Source organism: Geotrypetes seraphini, chromosome 11 (genome assembly GCF_902459505.1).
Source record: "Geotrypetes seraphini chromosome 11, aGeoSer1.1, whole genome shotgun sequence".
Classification (NCBI taxonomy): domain Eukaryota; kingdom Metazoa; phylum Chordata; class Amphibia; order Gymnophiona; family Dermophiidae; genus Geotrypetes; species Geotrypetes seraphini.
This window is the reverse complement of record NC_047094.1, coordinates 115,619,744-115,639,087: the sequence shown is the minus strand read 5'-3', so window position 1 is coordinate 115,639,087 and position 19,344 is coordinate 115,619,744. Positions and strand designations below refer to the sequence as shown.

Below are 19,344 nucleotides of genomic sequence, written 5' to 3'. Positions count from 1 at the left end.
TGGGAAATGTTCCAGCTGCCTGGTCACTGAATCTCATCACTTGACATCCCTGTCCTTAGCAGCGCCTGTGCTTGACACTGTTAAAAGAGTTTTCTACATAATGTGCAATCCTTTGTTTTGTAGGACAACTACTGAAGGCAGAGGAACAGGAAAGGAATCCAATACATCCAGCAGTTCATGTCGACAGGTATCAGATTTCAAGCTCTCAAGGTGTGGGAAGGGAAGAATGTATTATAAAATCTCCAGAATCTGACCCAAAAGGAATAGTTAAAGTCCCAAACCAGCAGGAGCTTTGCAGGACTGTAGAAGAATCCTGTACTCTAGCTACAGGTGATGCAAAGAATAACAGTGTCATAAAGACTGATGGAAGTCTTGGAGGACCAGAGACAGAAACCCACAAAGGATATAATCCATTCCTAGAGGCAGAAAGTGGCACCAGTCAACATGTATTATGGCTACAATGTCCAGTGCCAGAGGCAGAAGATCAAAGGCCCCTCCAACCTGAAAAATCTCTAGAAGTCAATAGATTAAAAGCAGATGAGAAGGTGGAAGAGATAAGAGCTGAAAATATTGCAAACCTTCAGAAGGCTTCTGAAGTCATGTACAGGTACTTTATGCACTACTGGTACTAAAAATGCAGATGTTGGGCTGATGTAACAGCTTGGTGACAGTGCTGTACAATGTTTCATTGAGGGACTAAACTTCAGTCCCTGGTATAGATCTTCTTTTTCCTGGTTGGCCATGGCTTGGGATGCTGTAGAGGCAGTGTTCAAAACCCTTGGGAAGATATAAGAATAGCCTTACTGGGTCAGGCCACGGTCCATCAAGCCCAGTAGCCCCTTCTCACGGTGGCCAGTCCAGGTCACTAGTACCTGGCCAAAACCCAAGGAGTAATAATTGTTTAATAATAATACCTATGTCCTGGATTCAGGCTCTTGAAGAAGTCCTGGCATGTGGCTCCCAGCTGACTGACTGAAGTAAGCAGGAAGTATAAAATAGGAAAAAAAAACCACAGTGGTTTTTTTTCCTATTTTATACTTCCTGCTTACTTCAGTCAGTCAGCTGGGAGCCACATGCCAGGACTTCTTCAAGAGCCTGAATCCAGGACATAGGTATTATTATTAAACAATTATTACTCCTTGGGTTTTGGCCAGGTACTAGTGACCTGGACTGGCCACCGTGAGAAGGGGCTACTGGGCTTGATGGACCGTGGCCTGACCCAGTAAGGCTATTCTTATATCTTCCCAAGGGTTTTGAACACTGCCTCTACAGCATCCCAAGCCATGGCCAACCAGGAAAAAGAAGATCTATACCAGGGACTGAAGTTTAGTTTGATAGCATCAGATCCCAATGGAGGATTATCCCAGTTGAGATGAAGCTCAAAAAAGCAGGGGAAACCTGCCAGGCCAAAATAAAGGAAGTTTGACTTTGTCTACACTCATCAAGTGCTGATTAAAGGTCACTTCCCCCTAGAATGTGCTACAGAAAATTAATAAGCTTTAAACATGATACCAATTGGGACTAAAGAACTCACTATCTCAAGACCCGTACCCTATGGCCCCCATAGGTTAGTGCCCAGTGAAGCACATGATTGCTGTGACCTACAGATGTCTCAATGAGGAGTAAAGCTGATACTTTTTGTACCACTATTAATCCAGATGATCTGCTCTTTACAGGGCTTCATGAATGTCTGCAGTGCAGTTCCTAGCTTTGTGGGGCTTAGATAGGCTATAAAATGTTTGAAAAGATGTGTCTGGAGACTTAAGAGGATAATACTTTGAGAAATTGCAATGTCATGGGATGCTGGTACAGGGATAGACCAAAGGTCCATCAAGCCCAGTATCCTATTTCCAACAGTGACCATCCCAGGACCAAGTACCTAGCTAGATCCCAAGTAGTAAAACAGATTTTATGCTGCTTATCCTAGGAATAAGCAGTGGATTTCCCCAAGCCATCTGAATAATGGCCTATGGACTTCGCATTAGGGAATTATCCAAACCTTTTTTAAACCCCACTAAGCTAACTGATTTCACCATATTCTCCGCCAACGGATTTCAGAGTTTAATTACATGTTATGTGAAGAAATATTTTCACCAGTTTGTTTTAAATTTACTACTTAGTAACGTCATCATGTGCCTCCTAGTCCTAGTATTTTTGGAAAGAGTGAGCAAGCAATTCACATCTACCCTTTCCACTCCACTCATTTTATAGACCTCTATCATATCCCCCTGAGCTGTCTCTTCTCCAAGCTGAAGAGACCTAGTCACTTTAGCCTTTCCTCATAGGGAAGTCATCCAATCCCTTTTATCATTATCATCGCCTTCTCTGTACCTTACCTTTTTGTTCCAATAATTTTTTTTAAAGATCTAAAAAAAATAAAACAGTACAATAAGGTAAGAACATAAAACACACGAGTAACAACATCTTGCAGGAACAACAGGAGAGAATGCATAATGGTATGTTACAGAACAGAATTATTATGTATGGTATATTACAAAATGAGATTAAGTATGGTAAAACCAAACTCATTTGTGTATAGCATTATAGTAATTTAACTACTTAGACCAGGGGTCCCCAAAGTCCCTCCTTGAGGGCCGAATCGAGTCGGGCTTTTAGGATTTCCCCAATGAATATGCATTGAAAGCAGTGTATGCACAAAGATCACATGCATATTCATTGGGGAAATCCTGAAAACCTGACTAGATTCAGCCCTCAAGGAGGGACTTTGGGGACCCCTGCTTTAGACCATACTTTGTTAAAAGATAAGATAGTATTCATCATTTCCACTGCTGCCTTTTTGTATTTAGCATAAAGACAAACAGTATTCCACCATACATTTTAATTTTGAGAGGAAAAACCTTTCCAATGTGATACTTTTTGTAAGGCAATCAGTTAAAAACATTTGAGTAGTCGAGCAGTGTATTTATCCAAAATTGAGCTGGTAACAGCTCCCTCAAATATAATCATAGAATATGAAAGGTTATCTGTAATGGGAAGTATTTTACCTATTGTGGTCCAGATTTCTGACCAATAGGGTTGCAGTAGTTTACAACGGAACAGCATATGGTCCAGTGTACCTATACTCTCAATGCATGACCAACATAAATTGGAGACCGACGAGGAAACCTTAGAAAGTTTGTACGTTGTCCAATAAGCTCTATGGTAGAGAAACACAGCCAATTGTAGGGAGCTAGAAGAACTGATCCAGACATCCTTCCAGTCAGCCACAGAGAGGGCAGAAGATATGTCTCTGGACCAAATATATAGAGCTGAAGGGGATGTGTATTTGGATTTTTTCAATAGCTTGTACCAAGACGAGGCTTCACCCTTGTTCAGACTAAATAGCTCATACCATTGAAGTGCTGAAGGGGTGTCCTTAGAGAGGGAGACTCTATTCATAAAAGATTTGAGGCAATGTTGCAATTGAAGCCAATGAAAGAACTGATTAGTGGGGAGATTTAACTTAGCTATGTGTGTTATAAAGTCAGTTAATTTACTATCATGAAATAATATCATGAAATAAATGAGTAAGGGACCAAATACCAGATTTAATCCAAGATTTCCATTCTGTGTGTTGACCCTGTATTTTCACTTGAGGATTATGCCATATAGGAGTCATGATGGTAGAGTTCCATTTGCTGTCTGCAATATTATCTATATCTATTAAGGCAGTTCTAGTCGCTTGAATAATAACATTGTCATCCTTATCACTAGTGGCAGGCATAAAAGCCATGTAGTGCAAGTAGTCTTTATCCACCAATTTGTGTTCCAGTTTCAGCCAAGTGGGAGAGTTCGGCTGATTGGGTTCCAGTAGCCACTGGGAGCCTTGTTTAGCTAGGAAGGCTTTGCTATAGTCATACATACTAGGGAAATTTACTCTTCCATGAGCTATGCGAGGGACTTTATTATTCCATAGTGTGATCGGGTAAGACCTGGACCAGAGTAGCCCAGGCCCCAACCTGGGTCATCCAAGCCTCAGCCGAGCAGTTGAATGAGGCATGGAGGGATAGAGGGGTATCTGCATCAAAATAAAAAGGTCCAGTATAGGTGTTTAGTGTGAATTTTAAGATGACTTATTTTCTGGTCTTATATTATAGTGCAATTTCAAAAACATACAAACAAAAACTCTTATTGGTGGCTAAACAGCCTGTTAGCCCACCATGCTTTATTCATTACTAAAGTTCAAGCAAAACACAAAAATAACTTTTCAATTTCAAGTCCTGGAACCTGCAACCTGCATGCACTACTTGGGACAGGTTTCCCACAGTTCTCCTGTGATTATGCAAATTCAGAGGCAGTGATTCTTAACTCTTCTGTTATTCTTAATTACATTAGAAGCAGTAATTCTTCACTCTTCTGGTATTCTTAGTTTTGTGAGGCACCATCACCTTATCAGAAACAGCATTTTTACTTTTCCCAAACTTTACTCTGTAATCATGCTCTGTAACAAGCATGACTCCTCAGGTTCCATTTCAACATCATTTGCAAGCATTTCTTCTGGCATTTATGTATCAAAATCATCATTACCTTCAGAAAAATGATTAGAAGTTAAGTCCTGATGTTTACTCCTTTCTTTCTGTGGGGAATGCTGGTTTCTGTCCTCTGAATCCTGGCTAGCACAGGTCTGCTTTTCTCCAAGGATTCAGATATCCTGTAAGCTTGTGGCTGCCTCTACTTCTGATTCCCTTGGCCTAGGGAACACACCCTTTCCCCTAGCATGGGTTGATTGCCCCTCACAACACCTGTGGTTCTCTGGTGCTTTGCTAATGAGCCTGGGTAGCTTCCCTGCTCATTAACCCTGCCCCCAGCAGAGCTGATTGCAGGAGCTAATCCCTTTGTGGGTTTTGCTATCACATGCCTGGTGCATGCTGGTCCTTGTAGTTCTTTGCTTTTAGCATTCCCTGCATTAGAACTGGGCAAGTATAATCGTGTCCCTTTTAGGTTACCTTTCACTGGGGATAAATTCTGCAGGGCAGTTTCCCTAACCTGCCTGCTTCTAGGGGTAGGCTTAGGGACAGTTTTAGAGCACTGCAGGGTTTCTTCCAGTATGACAGGACTCTCTCTGTCACAACAGAAACTGCGCCAACTTAGATTCTATCTTTACGTAGGTCTTGAGGGGAAGTAAGAATAGAAGCATTGAAAAAATGTAAGTGATTTTTGGTGCCAGCACCATTTTAATAGAGTCCAAGCAACCCCACCAGGTAAGTTTCAATGGGGACCATTGTTCAGTAATTGCTTTGATTATTTGAAAGATGTGATCTACATTATTGCTCTGTATTTCTTCAATGGTGTTGCTGAAGCAAACACCTAAATATTTTATTTTGTTTGGAGTATATTTTAGATTATGTTGAGTGATGATATCACTACATGGAAAGCCATTTAATGGCATAACCTCAGTCTTTGGGATGTTAAGCTTATAGAAATTTTCTTCTGAACAGGGAGCACCTGCCAGCCAGGGCAGGATTAACCAATAGGCCAAGTAGGCACGTGCCTAGGGCCCAAAATGGTCAGGGGGGCCCGATGAAGGAGGGCATCAACATTGTTTTTCTAAACGGTGATGGGCCCCTCCAGCATTGATCAGCAATGCAGGTCCTCCCAATTAGCAACGCGGACCCCACCCCATTGACGGAAAGTAAGACAAGCAAGCAACGTGGGTAAGAAAGGCAATGGGAACTGTAATTGTGCAAGCAGTGCTGCTTGCCCAAAGCTTCCCTCTGATGCAGCTTCCAACTCTCGTCGCCCACATCAATTCTGACGTCGGAGAAGATGTTCTGGGCCAGCCAATCGCTGCCTGGCTGGCCCAGAACGTCATCTCTGATGTTAGAATTGACGTCGGGCGGCGAGAGTTGGTCGGCCCCGCGGGGAAGAAAAGCAGGGCGAACCCGGCGCCGGCCTGTTCCCGATGGCGGCAGTGGCAGCCTATTCCCCAGCGGTGGTGGCAGCATTTTCCCAATGGTGGTGGCATGGGGGAGGAGAGGGCAGGGAGAAAGAAAGAAAGGGGGGGACAGGGAGCCAGAAAGAAAGAAAGGGGGCTGGGTGAAACAAAGAAAAATGATGCAAGGAGAGAGAGAGAGAGAGAGAAAGACAGACATACAGAATGAAAGAGGGCAAGGAGAGAGAAAGAAAGAAGGGGGGCAGGGTGAAACAAAGAAAGAAATGGGGCATGGAGAGAGAGAGAAAGACAGACATACAGAAAGAAAGAGGGTATGGAGAGAGAGAAAAAGAAAGAAGGGGGCAGGGTGAAACAAAGAAAAAGTTTGGGGAGGGAATGAGGTCTGGAGGAGAGGAAGCATACAGGAGGCTGAAAGAAGGGAAGAAATATTGGATGCACAGTCAGAAGAATAAAGTGCAACCAGAGACTGATGAAATTACCAAAGGTAGGAAAAATGATTTTATTTTCAATTTAGTGATCAAAATGTGTCCGTTTTGAGAATTTATATATGCTGTCTATATTTTACACTATGGTCCCCTTTTACTAAACCGCAATAGCGGTTTTTAGCGCAGGGAGCCTATGAGCGTTGAGAACAGCGTGGGGCATTCAGCACAGCTCCCTGCGCTAAAAACCACTATCGCGGTTTAGTAAAAAGGGAGGGGGTATATTTGTCTATTTTTATATAGTTGTTACTGAGGTGACATTGCATAAAGTCATCTGCCTTGACCTCTTTGAAAACCCGCGGAATATAAATGATAATTAACATTTTCTCTGCGTACAGTGTGCTTTGTGTTTTTAAAATTTTATTGTTGGTAGATTATTTTGACTTGGCCACAAAGGTAAAGGGGGGGGGAGGGGAGCTGCTGAAAGACATCTAGTAATCCTTGCAGGCTTGACTGTGCAGGGAATTATTTTTGTAAAATCATGTTTTGTTATGTGACTGGCATTATTTAGACTTTAATTTCTATGAATGAATAGAATGAAAATGATATAAAATTACTTGCTTGTTTTTATGTGCGTGCGCTGAAGGAAAGTGGAGAGAGAGTGGGCTGAGGACGCTGAAGGGAAATGGGGAAGAGAGAGTGGGGAGAAGACGCTGATTTATAAATTGACAATTGTACAGAATATTGTTTCTTTTTATACTTTAATATAATAAGTTCAATATAAAACAATTCAAGGCTTGTGTGGATGGAATCAGGTGGTTTGTGGGGATGGGGACTGAGCTTACGGGGATTAGTCCAATAAAATTGTATTTTTTTATTTCTCATTATTTGTTTCATTTTTATTTGTTAATTTGTAAAGTAGTGATTGTTATGTATCAGTTTTTTCAAATTTACATCCACTGTCTTTATATTTTGCACTGTATTAGAAGACATGTGTTACCGTTTTTGTGGTGTTGCATTGTATGCAGGGTCTGGTTTCTTAGCGGTTCAGTTTAACTTTAGTCTACATATTTCTATTTTTAGTTTGTGATTATTCCATATTGGGCGAGGGTGTATCTCTGTTCTGTGTGTATGAAAAGAACATAGTTTTCAGTTGGCATTGACTGCAGGATAAATTGACTGGCGGGATCTGGCTTGTTTAGTTTGCAATGTATGTGTTGGTGTTCTATTGCTCACTGCAGTGTTTAAGATGCTGCCTTTTCCTAGGTACACTCTTGTGCGATATGTGGATTGTTACTAAAAATCATATTTTTCATATAGATGGGGGGGGTTCATAGTCAAAAGCGCAGACAACTGAGCGCAAGGCGGAAGCGTGCTGAAGAAAAACAGTATTTTAAGGGGCTCCGATGGGGGTGTTGGTGGGGAACCCCCCCATTTTACTTAATAGAGATCGCGCCGGCGTTTTGGGGAGTTGTAACCCCCCTCATTTACAGGAAACTTAACTTTTTCCCTCTTTTTTAGAGAAAAAGTGAGGTTTTCAATATAATGTGGGTGGTTACAACCCCCCAAACCCCCCACAACGCCGGCGCGATCTCTGTTAAGTAAAGTGGGGGGTTCCACCCCACACCCCCTGTCGGAGCCCTTTAAAATACTGTTTTTCTTCGGCGCGCTTCCGCCTTGCGCTCAGTTGTCTACGCTGGGTTGTCGTTGCGCCTTTGTCGTCGCATACTTTTGACTTGTCACCGGGGGGGGGGGGGGGGGTGTCAAAAAAATGATGGGCCCCGGGTGTTACATATGCTAGGTACGCCACTGTTTGAAGTTTTTGTTTTTGCCAAAATGTTATCATAGTGTTGCATCAGCTGAAACTGGTGTGCCGCTATTCTGCATAATCGAGCATTGCTCCTTGAAAAATTATTCATCCCTCTGAATTCAGCTTTGTTGCCTTTCCCTTGAAGTTTCCATTGTTCATTCCACAATTAGAGTCAAAGGGAAGTTTGCTTCAGGCCCTTGCTGTCCTCCTTTAAAACTGGTTGCTGCAGGACTTTGCTGACCCCCTCCTCCCTTTGTTTCTATTTGCCGCAAGCTTTTATTGCTCTCCTTTGTTCCTGTTTGCTGCAGACTTTTGCTGCTCTCTTTTATTCCCTGTTTGCTCAGTCCCTTGCTTCTTTTTTTTGCTCCTTTTCTCTTCAGGCCATTGCTAATCTGCTTTGCTCTTGCTGCAGACCCTTGCTGCTCTACTTTGCTCTTGTTTGCTGCAGGATCTTGCTGCTATCTTTAGTGCCTTTTTGCTGCAGGACCTCGCTGCCCTCCTTTGCTCCTGGTTTTTGCAGGCCCATGCTACTCTGCTTTGCTTCTGTTTGCTGCATGCCTTTACAACTTTACTTTGCTTCAGTTTTCTACATGCTACTCTGCTTTGATCCTTTTTGCTGCAGGCCCTTGCTGCCCTCTTTTGTTCCTGTCTGCTGCAGGCTCTTGCTTCCAGCTTTTGCTACCCTTCTTTGCTGTAGTGTACTGTAGGGTCTTGCTGCCACTCATGGTTTTATGTCCTCCAGAGGTACGAAGGGCAGGATCTGATTTTTAATTTTCTTTTATTAATGTTTCAGACAGCAGCTGGAAGATGTAGCTGCTGCAGCAGAAGATCCCCAGAAATTTCCAAAGTGTCATCCTGCAGGAGGGGAAGAGGACCTCCCTGAGCCTTGCCTTTCTGGAGAATCTGGAATGAAAGAGGACTGTGGCATAGACAAGCCTACAAAAAGTGACCAGGATAATCCAGCCCTGGCTGAGTTTGGCTTAGAGAGGGCTGAAGGAGGAGATTTTTTCCAAATTATAGGTAAAATTGATTATAGAAAATGCTTGGAGGTCTTGCTTGCATAGGAAGAAACAAAAGCCCCTTATTCTTGCCTTTACTATCAACTCTTGATTTATAAGCAGGTTCTACTAATATTTAAACTTAATTCCTTGTCTGAAATGAGTTACACATCATTACATCTTTGTTGCACTTCAGAAAGTAGTTAGACTTTTCTATTTGCATATGTATTTGATTAATAACGCTTTTTGGTTTTATCAGGGGTTGATAGTTTTAATATTGTATTGTTTGTTGTATGATTTGTGCCATTCAAAGTTTTATTGCATATCTAGAACAGTGGTATAGAGTGGATAATAAATAAATGATAATATAACTGCCAGAGAGACAAAGGCCCTGATTCTCCAAAGTGCATCCCGATTTTAGGCAGCTGTAGGCGTCCTACAGCTGTCTAATCAGCCAATCGGGATGCACGTTTAAAAAAAAAAAAATGCTCCCCAGCAAGCCTGAAGGCGCCTCCGGGAGCCTAGGGAGACCCGCAAGATGCCTAAGCTCGTCTAAGGGCCTTAGGCGGGCCTTAGGCTGAACCTAGGCAGCCCTACGCGTCTCCCTAGTAGAGGAGAAGCTTAAAATATAGGCCAGCAAAATGCTGGCCTACATTGTAAGTAGACACGGCCGCTATACTTATCGCAGCAAGGGATCTCTCTGCCGCTATAAGTATAGCGGGCCGCGGCCCCCTGACCAGGAAGGTGCCCAAACCCTCTGCCCGAAGACGCACCCCCCCCCGACACTACTGACCACCCCACCGACACTACCGACCGCCCCCCCCCCCCCGACATTACCGATCTCCCCCCCCCCACCCACAATATCTTTCGCTGGCAGGAGGGTGTCCAATCCCTCCTGCCCGAAGACGCACCCCCCCCCCCCGGTGCTAACAACCCCCAAACCTCCACTCCACCAAACCTGTTCTTAGATGGGTCTTGCACGTCTTGAGCTGGCAGGCACGCCTCGTCGAAATGAAGCGGGCCCGCCCCTTCCCGGCCCATCCCGCCGAAGCCTAAGGCCTGATTGGCCCAGGCTCTAGAAGCCTGGACCAATCAGGCCTTAGGCATAGCAGGTCCGCCCATCCCCACTTAATCTAAGGCCTGATTGGCCAAATAGACCTTAGACTTAATCTAAGGCCTGAGTGGCCAATCAGACCTTAGACTTAGTGGGGATGGGCGGACCCGCTATGCCTAAGGCCTGATTGGTCCAGGCTTCTAGAGCCTGGGCCAATCAGGCCTTAGGCTTCGGCGGGATGGGCCGGGAAGGGGCGGGCCCGCTTCATTTCGACGAGGCGTGCCTGCCGGCTCAAGACGTGCAAGACCCATCTAAGAACAGGTTTGGTGGAGTGGAGGTTTGGGGGTTGTTAGCGCCGGGGGGGGTGCGTCTTCGGGCAGGAGGGATTGGACACCCTCCTGCCAGCGAAAGATACTGTCGGGGGGGGGAGATCGGTAATGTCGGGGGGGGCAGTCGGTAGTGTTGGGGGCGGTCGGTAGTGTGGGGGGTGCGTCTTCGGGCAGAGGGTTTGGGCACCCTCCTGGTCAGGGGGCCGCGGCCCGCTATACTTATAGCGGCAGAGAGATCCCTTGCCGTGATAAGTGTAGCGGGCCGTGTCTAATCTAACCCGTTTCTCTAACCCGCGTCTGTAACATGGACGCCGGTTACAGAATCGGGGTTTAGTTTAGGCCGATTCTGAATAGGACACCTCTCCCGGGCATCCTATTCAGAATCAGGGCCTAGGTGTCTTGCGGGCCTCGCCTTCAATATAGGCGGCCTGCCTGGGGAGCATTTTTTTAAAAAAACGTGCATCCTGATTGGCTGATTAGACAGCTGTAGGACACCTACAGCTGCCTAAAATCGGGATGCACTTTTAGAGAATCAGGCCCAAAGTGTTTTTGGGATTTTAAGTGGGTATGAAGGCGGTGCAAAAGACATAGGAGGTTTCCTGGGATTGTCAGAGTTAATGGTAATGGGGTGGGAAGATAGGAATGTGTGCAAAATGTCAGTGACTTGGGAAAAGAGAGAAATGCTGAAACTCAAAGAAAATGGGTTTTGGTGTGGAGGAAGACAGGTGGTGTCCTGAGGCTGTTACTGGGAAAGGGGAAGGGAAATGAGATTTGGTTTACCACCTTTCTAGTGGTTACAATCAAAGCAGTTTACATATTATATACAGTCACTTATTTAATACTTGGGGCAATGGAGGTAAGGTTCCCAGATGTCTGGGAAAACCCAGACATGTCCTCTTTTTAGAAGACTGTCCGGGTGCCAGGACAGTTTTTAAAAAATGGGGGAGTCTGTCTGGGTTTATCCAGCTCTCCCAGCTCCCCCATCTAAGTTCTTCCCGGGCCTGGCCGCTGTAATATAATCTTTGGGCAGCTGGCAGCAGCAATGAAGTAAGGCTGCTGCCGCTGACCTACACAGGAAGCCACCTCTCTGCAGGTCCCGCCTATATGGGAACAGGAAGTTGCTGCTGAAAAATAGAAAGCAATATGTAATTGTACTTGAGTAGCTGTATAGCGAATGGAAGCGGGGTTGGAGAAACAGCATGGAGGGAGGTCTGGAGAAGCATTGTGTAAAGAAAGAGTGCTGGAGAAAAGAGCATGGAGTAAGGTAGTGCTGGATGGGATGGGAGAGATAGAAACAGCAGGAGAGGAGGTTGGAAGGAAAGAAAGAAATATAGAAACATGATGACAGATAAAGGCCGAATGGCCCATCCGCAGTAACCATTATCTCTTCCTCTCTCTAAGAGATCCCACGTACCTATCCCATGCTTTCTTGAATTCAGACACAATTTCTGTCTCCACCACCTCTTTCGGGAGACTGTTCCATGCATCTACCACCTTTCAGTATTTCCTTAGATTACTCCTGAGCCTGAGCTTCCATTCCAGAGCTTCCTTTCAAATGAAATTCTCAACTTATGTGTATTTACATCATGTAGATATTTAAATGTGTCTATCATATCTCCCCTCTCCCGCCTTTCCTCCAAAGTATGAAATTGAGATCTCGTATACAGATTGAGATCTTTAAGTCTGTCCCTATAAACCTTATGACGGAGACCATGCACCATTTTAGTAGCCTTCCTCTGGACTGACTCCATCCTTTTTATATCTTTTTGAAGGTGCGGCCTTCAGAATTGTACACAATATTCTAGATGAGGTCTCACCAACATCTTATACAGGGGTATGAATACCTTCTTTTTCCTACTGGCCATACCTCTCCCTATTAGGATTACCATATTTGTGAATCCAAAAAAGAGAACACAAGACCCTGCCCCTTGCCCCACCCCTCACCTAGGCAGTTGCATGCTGTGTGCAGTCAGGGTTGTAGCAAGCTATAATTGCAATCCATGTGACTTGCCCTCCATGGCGCCCCATCCTTTCTTGTGTTGCACCCATGATATATCAGACTTTCAGTTTTGAGTCTATAAAATACTGAATGGAGTGGACCAACCCATGAGTTGATAACATTAAACAGTCCTCCAACTGTTAACAGATCCGAAGCATCAGGGGCAATTGAAAACACCAACCAAACACTAAAATAGCAGGTGTTGTGAGCTTTATTTTAAAGCTTAGCCAAGGAAACTAGCTTTCTTTCCTGACCATAGTTAGGTTCAGTACCTCTCCCTCCCAACTTTTTAAAAACATTCAGCAAATGGTCACATATAGCGTACAGCCCCAGTAACACATGCAGAGCATACGTTACAGATTATCAACCCCCCCCCTAAAAAAAAAAATCCTCTACTTATCTTAAATCCATAGCATCCGTTCCATTTGGAGTTTATTTCATGAAAACCTGGCAGCCAATCCATAGACTTTTCTTTTTCTCTTTCCAAGGAAACAAGCAATTAGGAGGAACTTCCTGGTACATCCTCAAGTTTAAGTTCAATTTATTTAATATACCGAAAATATAAAACAAAAGTTAAAATCTAAGCGGTATACAATGAATATAACAATATAAAACAAACTACAGTGGTGCCTCGCATAACGGACGCCTCGCACAGCGAACGCTGCGCACAACGAACTTTATGTCTTGATTCGTACAACGAACTTCGTTTCACACAACGAAGTCGCCTGAGCTGCATCCTTCCGCGCAGGCACTGCGCTTAACTGCCCTCTCTCCGCCTGGCTCCCTCTTGCCCCCCCCGACTCCCCGACACGATCGGGGCAAGAGGGAGCCCAAGCCCTCTTGCCCCCCCGACTCCCCGACACGATCGGGGCAAGAGGGAGCCCAAGCCCTCTTGCCCCCCCGACTCCCCGACACGATCGGGGCAAGAGGGAGCCCAAGCCCTCTTGCCCCCCCGACTCCCCGACACGATCGGGGCAAGAGGGAGCCCAAGCCCTCTTGCCCCCCGACTCCCCGACACGATCGGGCCAGGAGGGAGCCCAAGTCCTCCTGGCCACGGCGACCCCCTAACCCCACCCTGCACTACATTACGGGCAGGAGGGATCCCAGGCCCTCCTGCCCTCGACGCAAACCCCCCCTCCCCCCAACGACCGCCCCCCCCAAGAACCTCCGACCGCCCCCCAGCCGACCCGCGACCCCCCTGGCCGACCCCCACGACACCCCCAACCCCCTTCCCCGTACCTTTCTGTAGTTGGCCGGACAGACGGGAGCCAAACCCGCCTGTCCGGCAGGCAGCCAACGACGGAATGAGGCCGGATTGGCCCATCCGTCCCAAAGCTCCGCCTACTGGTGGGGCCTAAGGCGCCTGGGCCAATCAGAATAGGCCCGGGAGCCTTAGGTCCCTCCTGGGGGCGGGGCCTGAGGCACATGGGCCCAACCCGACCATGTGCCTCAGGCCCTGCCCCCAGGAGGGACCTAAGGCTCCCGGGCCTATTCTGATTGGCCCAGGCGCCTTAGGCCCCACCAGTAGGCGGAGCTTTGGGACGGATGGGCCAATCCGGCCTCATTCCGTCGTTGGCTGCCTGCCGGACAGGCGGGTTTGGCTCCCGTCTGTCCGGCCAACTACAGAAAGGTACGGGGAAGGGGGCTGGGGGTGTCGTGGGGGTCGGCCAGGGGGGTCGCGGGTCGGCTGGGGGGGCGGTCGGAGGTTCTTGGGGGGGCGGTCGTTGGGGGGGTTTGCGTCGAGGGCAGGAGGGCCTGGGATCCCTCCTGCCCGTAATGTAGTGCAGGGTGGGGTTAGGGGGTCGCCGTGGCCAGGAGGACTTGGGCTCCCTCCTGGCCCGATATTGTCGGGGAGTCGGGGGGCAAGAGGGCTTGGGCTCCCTCTTGCCCCGATCGTGTCGGGGAGTCGGGGGGGGGCAAGAGGGCTTGGGCTCCCTCTTGCCCCGATCGTGTCGGGGAGTCGGGGGGGCAAGAGGGCTTGGGCCCCCTCTTGCCCCGATCGTGTCGGGGAGTCGGGGGGGGCAAGAGGGCTTGGGCTCCCTCTTGCCCCGATCGTGTCGGGGAGTCGGGGGGCAAGAGGGCTTGGGCTCCCTCTTGCCCCGATCGTGTCGGGAAGTCGGGGGGGCAAGAGGGCTTGAGCTCCCTCTTGCCCCGATCGTGTCGGGGGTGCCAGGGACCACACGGAGTCACCCACCGTACCACCCGATTCGGGTAAGCGCAGGTATCGGTGGGTGGCTTATTTGCGGGGGGGTGCCTTATTTTACATTTTTTTCTAAAAAGGGGGGGCTGTCTTATTTGATGGCCCTGCCTTATCATCGGGGAAACACGGTAGAAAAAAAAAAAAAAAATGAACAGTTAAGTCCCAGTTTTTGCCGCTGAGACTCTGCCCTCTCTCACTGTAAAATTAGACTCTACTTAGTCTGTCTTTAAATTTAAAAAATGTGTGTTGTTTTAAAAAACAATTATGTTTTTAGATGTATCTAAATAAAAATAATAACCAAAAATTTATCTTTTTTTATGTCATCTTAGCATATTTTATGCTGCAGAACGAATTATTTTTTTTTACATGTATTCTTATGGGAAAACGCGTTTCACATAACGAACGTTTCGCATAACAAACTTGCTCCTGGAACCAATTAAGTTCGTTGTGTGAGGCACCACTGTATTACAATTAAAGGGAAGAACAATAAGGATAAATTACAATAAAATTTACAATGGGATATTAGGGAAAAGGAAAAAAAAGGGAACCCATAATATAAATTCCATTATAAAAAAGAAACCTAAAAGGTAAATGCTTGAGAGAAGTAAAATGCCTTTACTTGGGCTTTAAATGTAATAAACAATTTTTCTTCATGAAGATAAATGGGAAGAGAATTCCAGAGAACTGGCTCCATTACTGAGCCTGAAGAATTTCTGTGTACATCAAGGAATACTTGCCTAAAAGAAGGAACACACAAAAGATGGTCAGATGAACGAAGAGATCTCAGTGCTGTATAATGAACCAAAAACTAAGCAGAAAAGGAGGAAGTCCAGAGAATATAACTAAAAAAGTGATTGTTATATTTGTAAGGAATCCGGTAAGTTAATAAGAAGAATATGTTATGCTTTAACAAATGGAGTCACATGGTCGAGTTTTGAACATCCATATAATAATCTAACAGCAGTATTTTGTACCAACTGTAAACAATGTAACTGGTATTTAAGTAAACCGATCAGAATTGAGTTACAGTAATCAAGTTTAAATAAAACTAAAGAATGAATCAATATATGAAGGAAACTTCATTGAAGAAATGAGCAAACAGCGAATTTGTCGTAAGGCAAAAAATGATAAAGAAACAACTTTGCCCCTAATCTTAGGACAGAGAGCATTATTTTATTTTATCCCAACTTCAGGCTAATTTAGGCAGTAGAACACTGGTGCATCTGCACCTGCACTGTCTATGCAGTAAGTCCCTCCCGGACCCTGGCTAGCCTCTTAAATCTTTCCTCCTCTCCTTGGGCTTTGGCAGCTGCCGGCTTTGTACAATGCATAAGATCAGAGGAGAAAGGAGGCTCCTTTTGCTTGCTGCACAGCACGCACCAGAAGATAAGATAACCGGTGTGTCCTGAGCTGACCTCTATTGGTGCATGCTGTGCATCTGCGATAACCATTGTCACTGAGTCCTGCAGCATCGGGTCTGGAACTCGAGTCCAGCAGTCAGTGGCATACCTAGCATATTTGATACCCGGGGTCAATCATTTTTAAACACCCTCTCTATATAAAAAAAAACATCTTTAGTAATAATCCACGAGTCACACCTAGGAAATGGCAGCATCTTTTTTTTTTTTTTTTGTAAATTCTTTATTCATTTTCAAAATTACATTAAGTGTTAAATATATTCATTCACATTAATAATAAATACATCACTTACAAACAATCTTTGATACATTTCATAAAATCTTATCCCGTCCCATGAAAGGGGGAAATGGCAGCATCTTAATCTTTGCAGTGAGTACTAGAATATCAGTTTACCCATTGTAAAACTGAACAAGCCAGATTAGCATAGATTGATTCTGCACAGTCAATGCTAACAGAAAAGCATGTCTTTTTTTCGCACACACAGAACACACATACTTATTCTATACTGGATGAGAGTGGAACTGCAAACTAAAAATAAAATATGTAGACAACAATGAACTGCATCCTAAGAAGCCAGAATCTGCCTAGAATGCAGCACCACATAAACAGTGATGCATGTTCTCTACTACTATGCAAAATATAAAAACAGCAGATGTAAATTTGAAGAGACTTAAAAATACCAATCACCACATTGGAAAATACGATAGCATATTATTGGACTAATACATTTTCTATTAGCTTTCAGAGGCCAAAACCTCCTTCATGGTATCCTTTCCTGATCTGAAGATGAAGGAATTTTGGACTCTTAAAGCTAGTCAAAAATATATTAAAATAAGTTTAATAAAAAGATTACCTTATTTCCATTTTCAAATGAATGCTAGGAATGATAAAGAAGGGGATCATGAACAGATCGGAGAAGGTTATCATGCCGCTGTACCAGGCCATGGTGTGCCCTCACTTGGAGTACTGCGTCCAGCACTGGTCACCGTACATGAAGAAGGACACGGTACTACTCGAAAGGGTCCAGAGAAGAGCGACTAAAATGGTTAAGGGGCTGGAGGAGTTGCTGTTGCCGTACAGCGAGAGATTAGAGAAACTGGGCCTTCTCTCTCAAAAAGAGGAGATTGAGAGGGGACATAATCGAAACGTTCAAGATACTGAAGGGAATAGCTTAGTAGATAAAGACAGGTTGTTCACCCTCTCCAAGGTAGGGAGAACGAGAGGGCACTCTCTAAAATTGAAAGGGGATAGATTCCATACGAACATAAGGAAGTTCTTCTTCACCCAGGGAGTAGTAGAAAACTGGAACGCTCTCCCGGAGTCTGTTATAGGGGAAAACACCCTCCAAGGATTCAAGACAAAGTTAGACAAGTTCCTGCTCAACTGGAAAGTATGCAGGTGAGGCTGGGCTCATTTAGAGCACTGGTCTTTGACCTAGGGGCCGCTGCATGAGCAGACTGCTGGGCACGATGGACCACTGGCCTTACCCATTCTTATGTTCTTCTGATAAACCTTTTACACAGCTATATATTTAAAAAAAACCTTTTAGCTACCTTGGTTGTTTCTGGGTTTCTGCTTTTCTCGTCTTCTCTTCACTCTCTCATTCTTTCCAATGACCTCTTTCTGTGCCCCTTCCATATGGCTTGGCCCTCTTTCTCCCCATTCCATCAAGCCTGATCCCCCATCTCTTCTTGATCCAGCATTTCCCTTTTGTGTCTGTCAGAGTTACCATTCCACCTCTTTTCCAGCATCACCCTTCTGTGTGCCCATCTCAACAATGTCCCTATCTCACCTCTTTTCCAGAATCCCTATCCTTATCTTCCCTCCATGTTCACCATTGGCCTCTCAAGGTCTTTAATCCCCCCCCTTTTTTTCAGTATTGCTTCTCTGTGTCTCTATTTCACCTCCCTTTTTCAGCACTACCCCCTTTCAGCATTGCTCCCTCTCTGTGTCCCTATCTCCTCTCCCCCTTTTCAGCACTGCCCCATCTGTATCCCCATCAACCCTCCATTTCAATATTATCCCCCTCTGTGTGCCAATCTAGCCTCTTTCAGTGTTGCCTCCCTCTATAAACCCATCAACCTCCCTTTCAGCACTGCTCCGTGTTCCTTATCCCCCTTTCAGTATTTCCCTTCTGTATCCCTATCCTTATAGTTCCTGCTTGCCTCTTCTCTATGTAATTGTCTCCAATTTCAGCTTATCTCTGTAAGGTTTAGCCCCCAAAATGTAAGGTTTTGGAGGGCTAAACCTTACATGAAGCAAAGGCGGCCTTACAATCCGCCAGGTCCCGGGTTCAATACCCTCGTTGAAGATTCTCATTAGGAAGTGAAATTACTGACAAAGACAGCTAAGAGTGCTTGCATAATATTGTGCAGAAATAGGCTTACTATTACAAAAAAGCAAGATTTATAAAGATACATCAAGCATACAGAGACTGCTTCTGTGCTCTTGTGAATTAGAGAGAAAAGACACTTTACCTGCCTTACAGAGTCCAGAGGAAAGAGAGAGGGGAGGGGGTGATATTCCAGAGAGAGAGTAGGGTATTGTTCCAGAGAGAGAGGGGGTGATGCAGAGAGGAGGCTTTTATAGGTTGGAATCTTCTAAAATAGAAACTATTGTATTTCCCAGTATCTTTCTGTTTATAGTTTGTAAACTATTACATAAGAACATAAACAATGCCTCCGCTGGGTCAGACCTGAGGTCCATCGTGCCCAGCAGTCCGCTCATGCGGCGGCCCAACAGGTCCATAACCTGTGCAGTAATCCTCTATTTATACCCTTCTATCCCCTTTTCCAGCAGGAAATTGTCCAATCCTTTCTTAAACCTCAGTACCGTACTCTGCCCTATTACGTCCTCTGGAAGCGCATTCCAGGTGTTCACCACACATTGGGTAAAGAAGAACTTCCTAGCATTTGTTTTGAATCTGTCCCCTTCCAACTTTTCCGAATGCCCTCTTGTTCTTTTATTTTTTGAAAGTTTGAAGAATCTGTCCCTCTCTACTCTCTCTATGCCCTTCATAATCTTGTAAGTCTCTATCATATCCCCTCTAAGTCTCCCCTTCTCCAGGGAAAAGAGACCCAGTTTCTCAGCGTATGAAAGGTTTTCCATCCCTTTTATCAGATGTGTCGCTCTTCTCTGAACCCTCTCGAGTAACGCCATATCCTTCTTAAGGTACGGTGACCAATATTGGACGCAGTATTCCAGATGTGGGCGCAGAAAC

General features: G+C 45.3%; 1 protein-coding gene across 5 annotated transcripts in view; it reads left to right on the top strand.

Moving 5' to 3' along the window:
- MYLK2 (myosin light chain kinase 2) overlaps positions 1-19,344 on the top strand; it is a 275,761-nt gene that overhangs the window by 78,017 nt on the left and 178,400 nt on the right. For 4 of the 5 annotated variants that reach the window (XM_033963945.1, XM_033963942.1, XM_033963943.1 and 1 more), the window contains 2 exons: positions 124-607; positions 8,919-9,145. In XM_033963945.1, coding sequence (XP_033819836.1) covers positions 124-607; positions 8,919-9,145 — 711 coding nt within the window. The remainder of the gene's footprint in view (positions 1-123; positions 608-8,918; positions 9,146-19,344) is intronic. The other variant, XM_033963947.1, reaches the window with a different exon arrangement.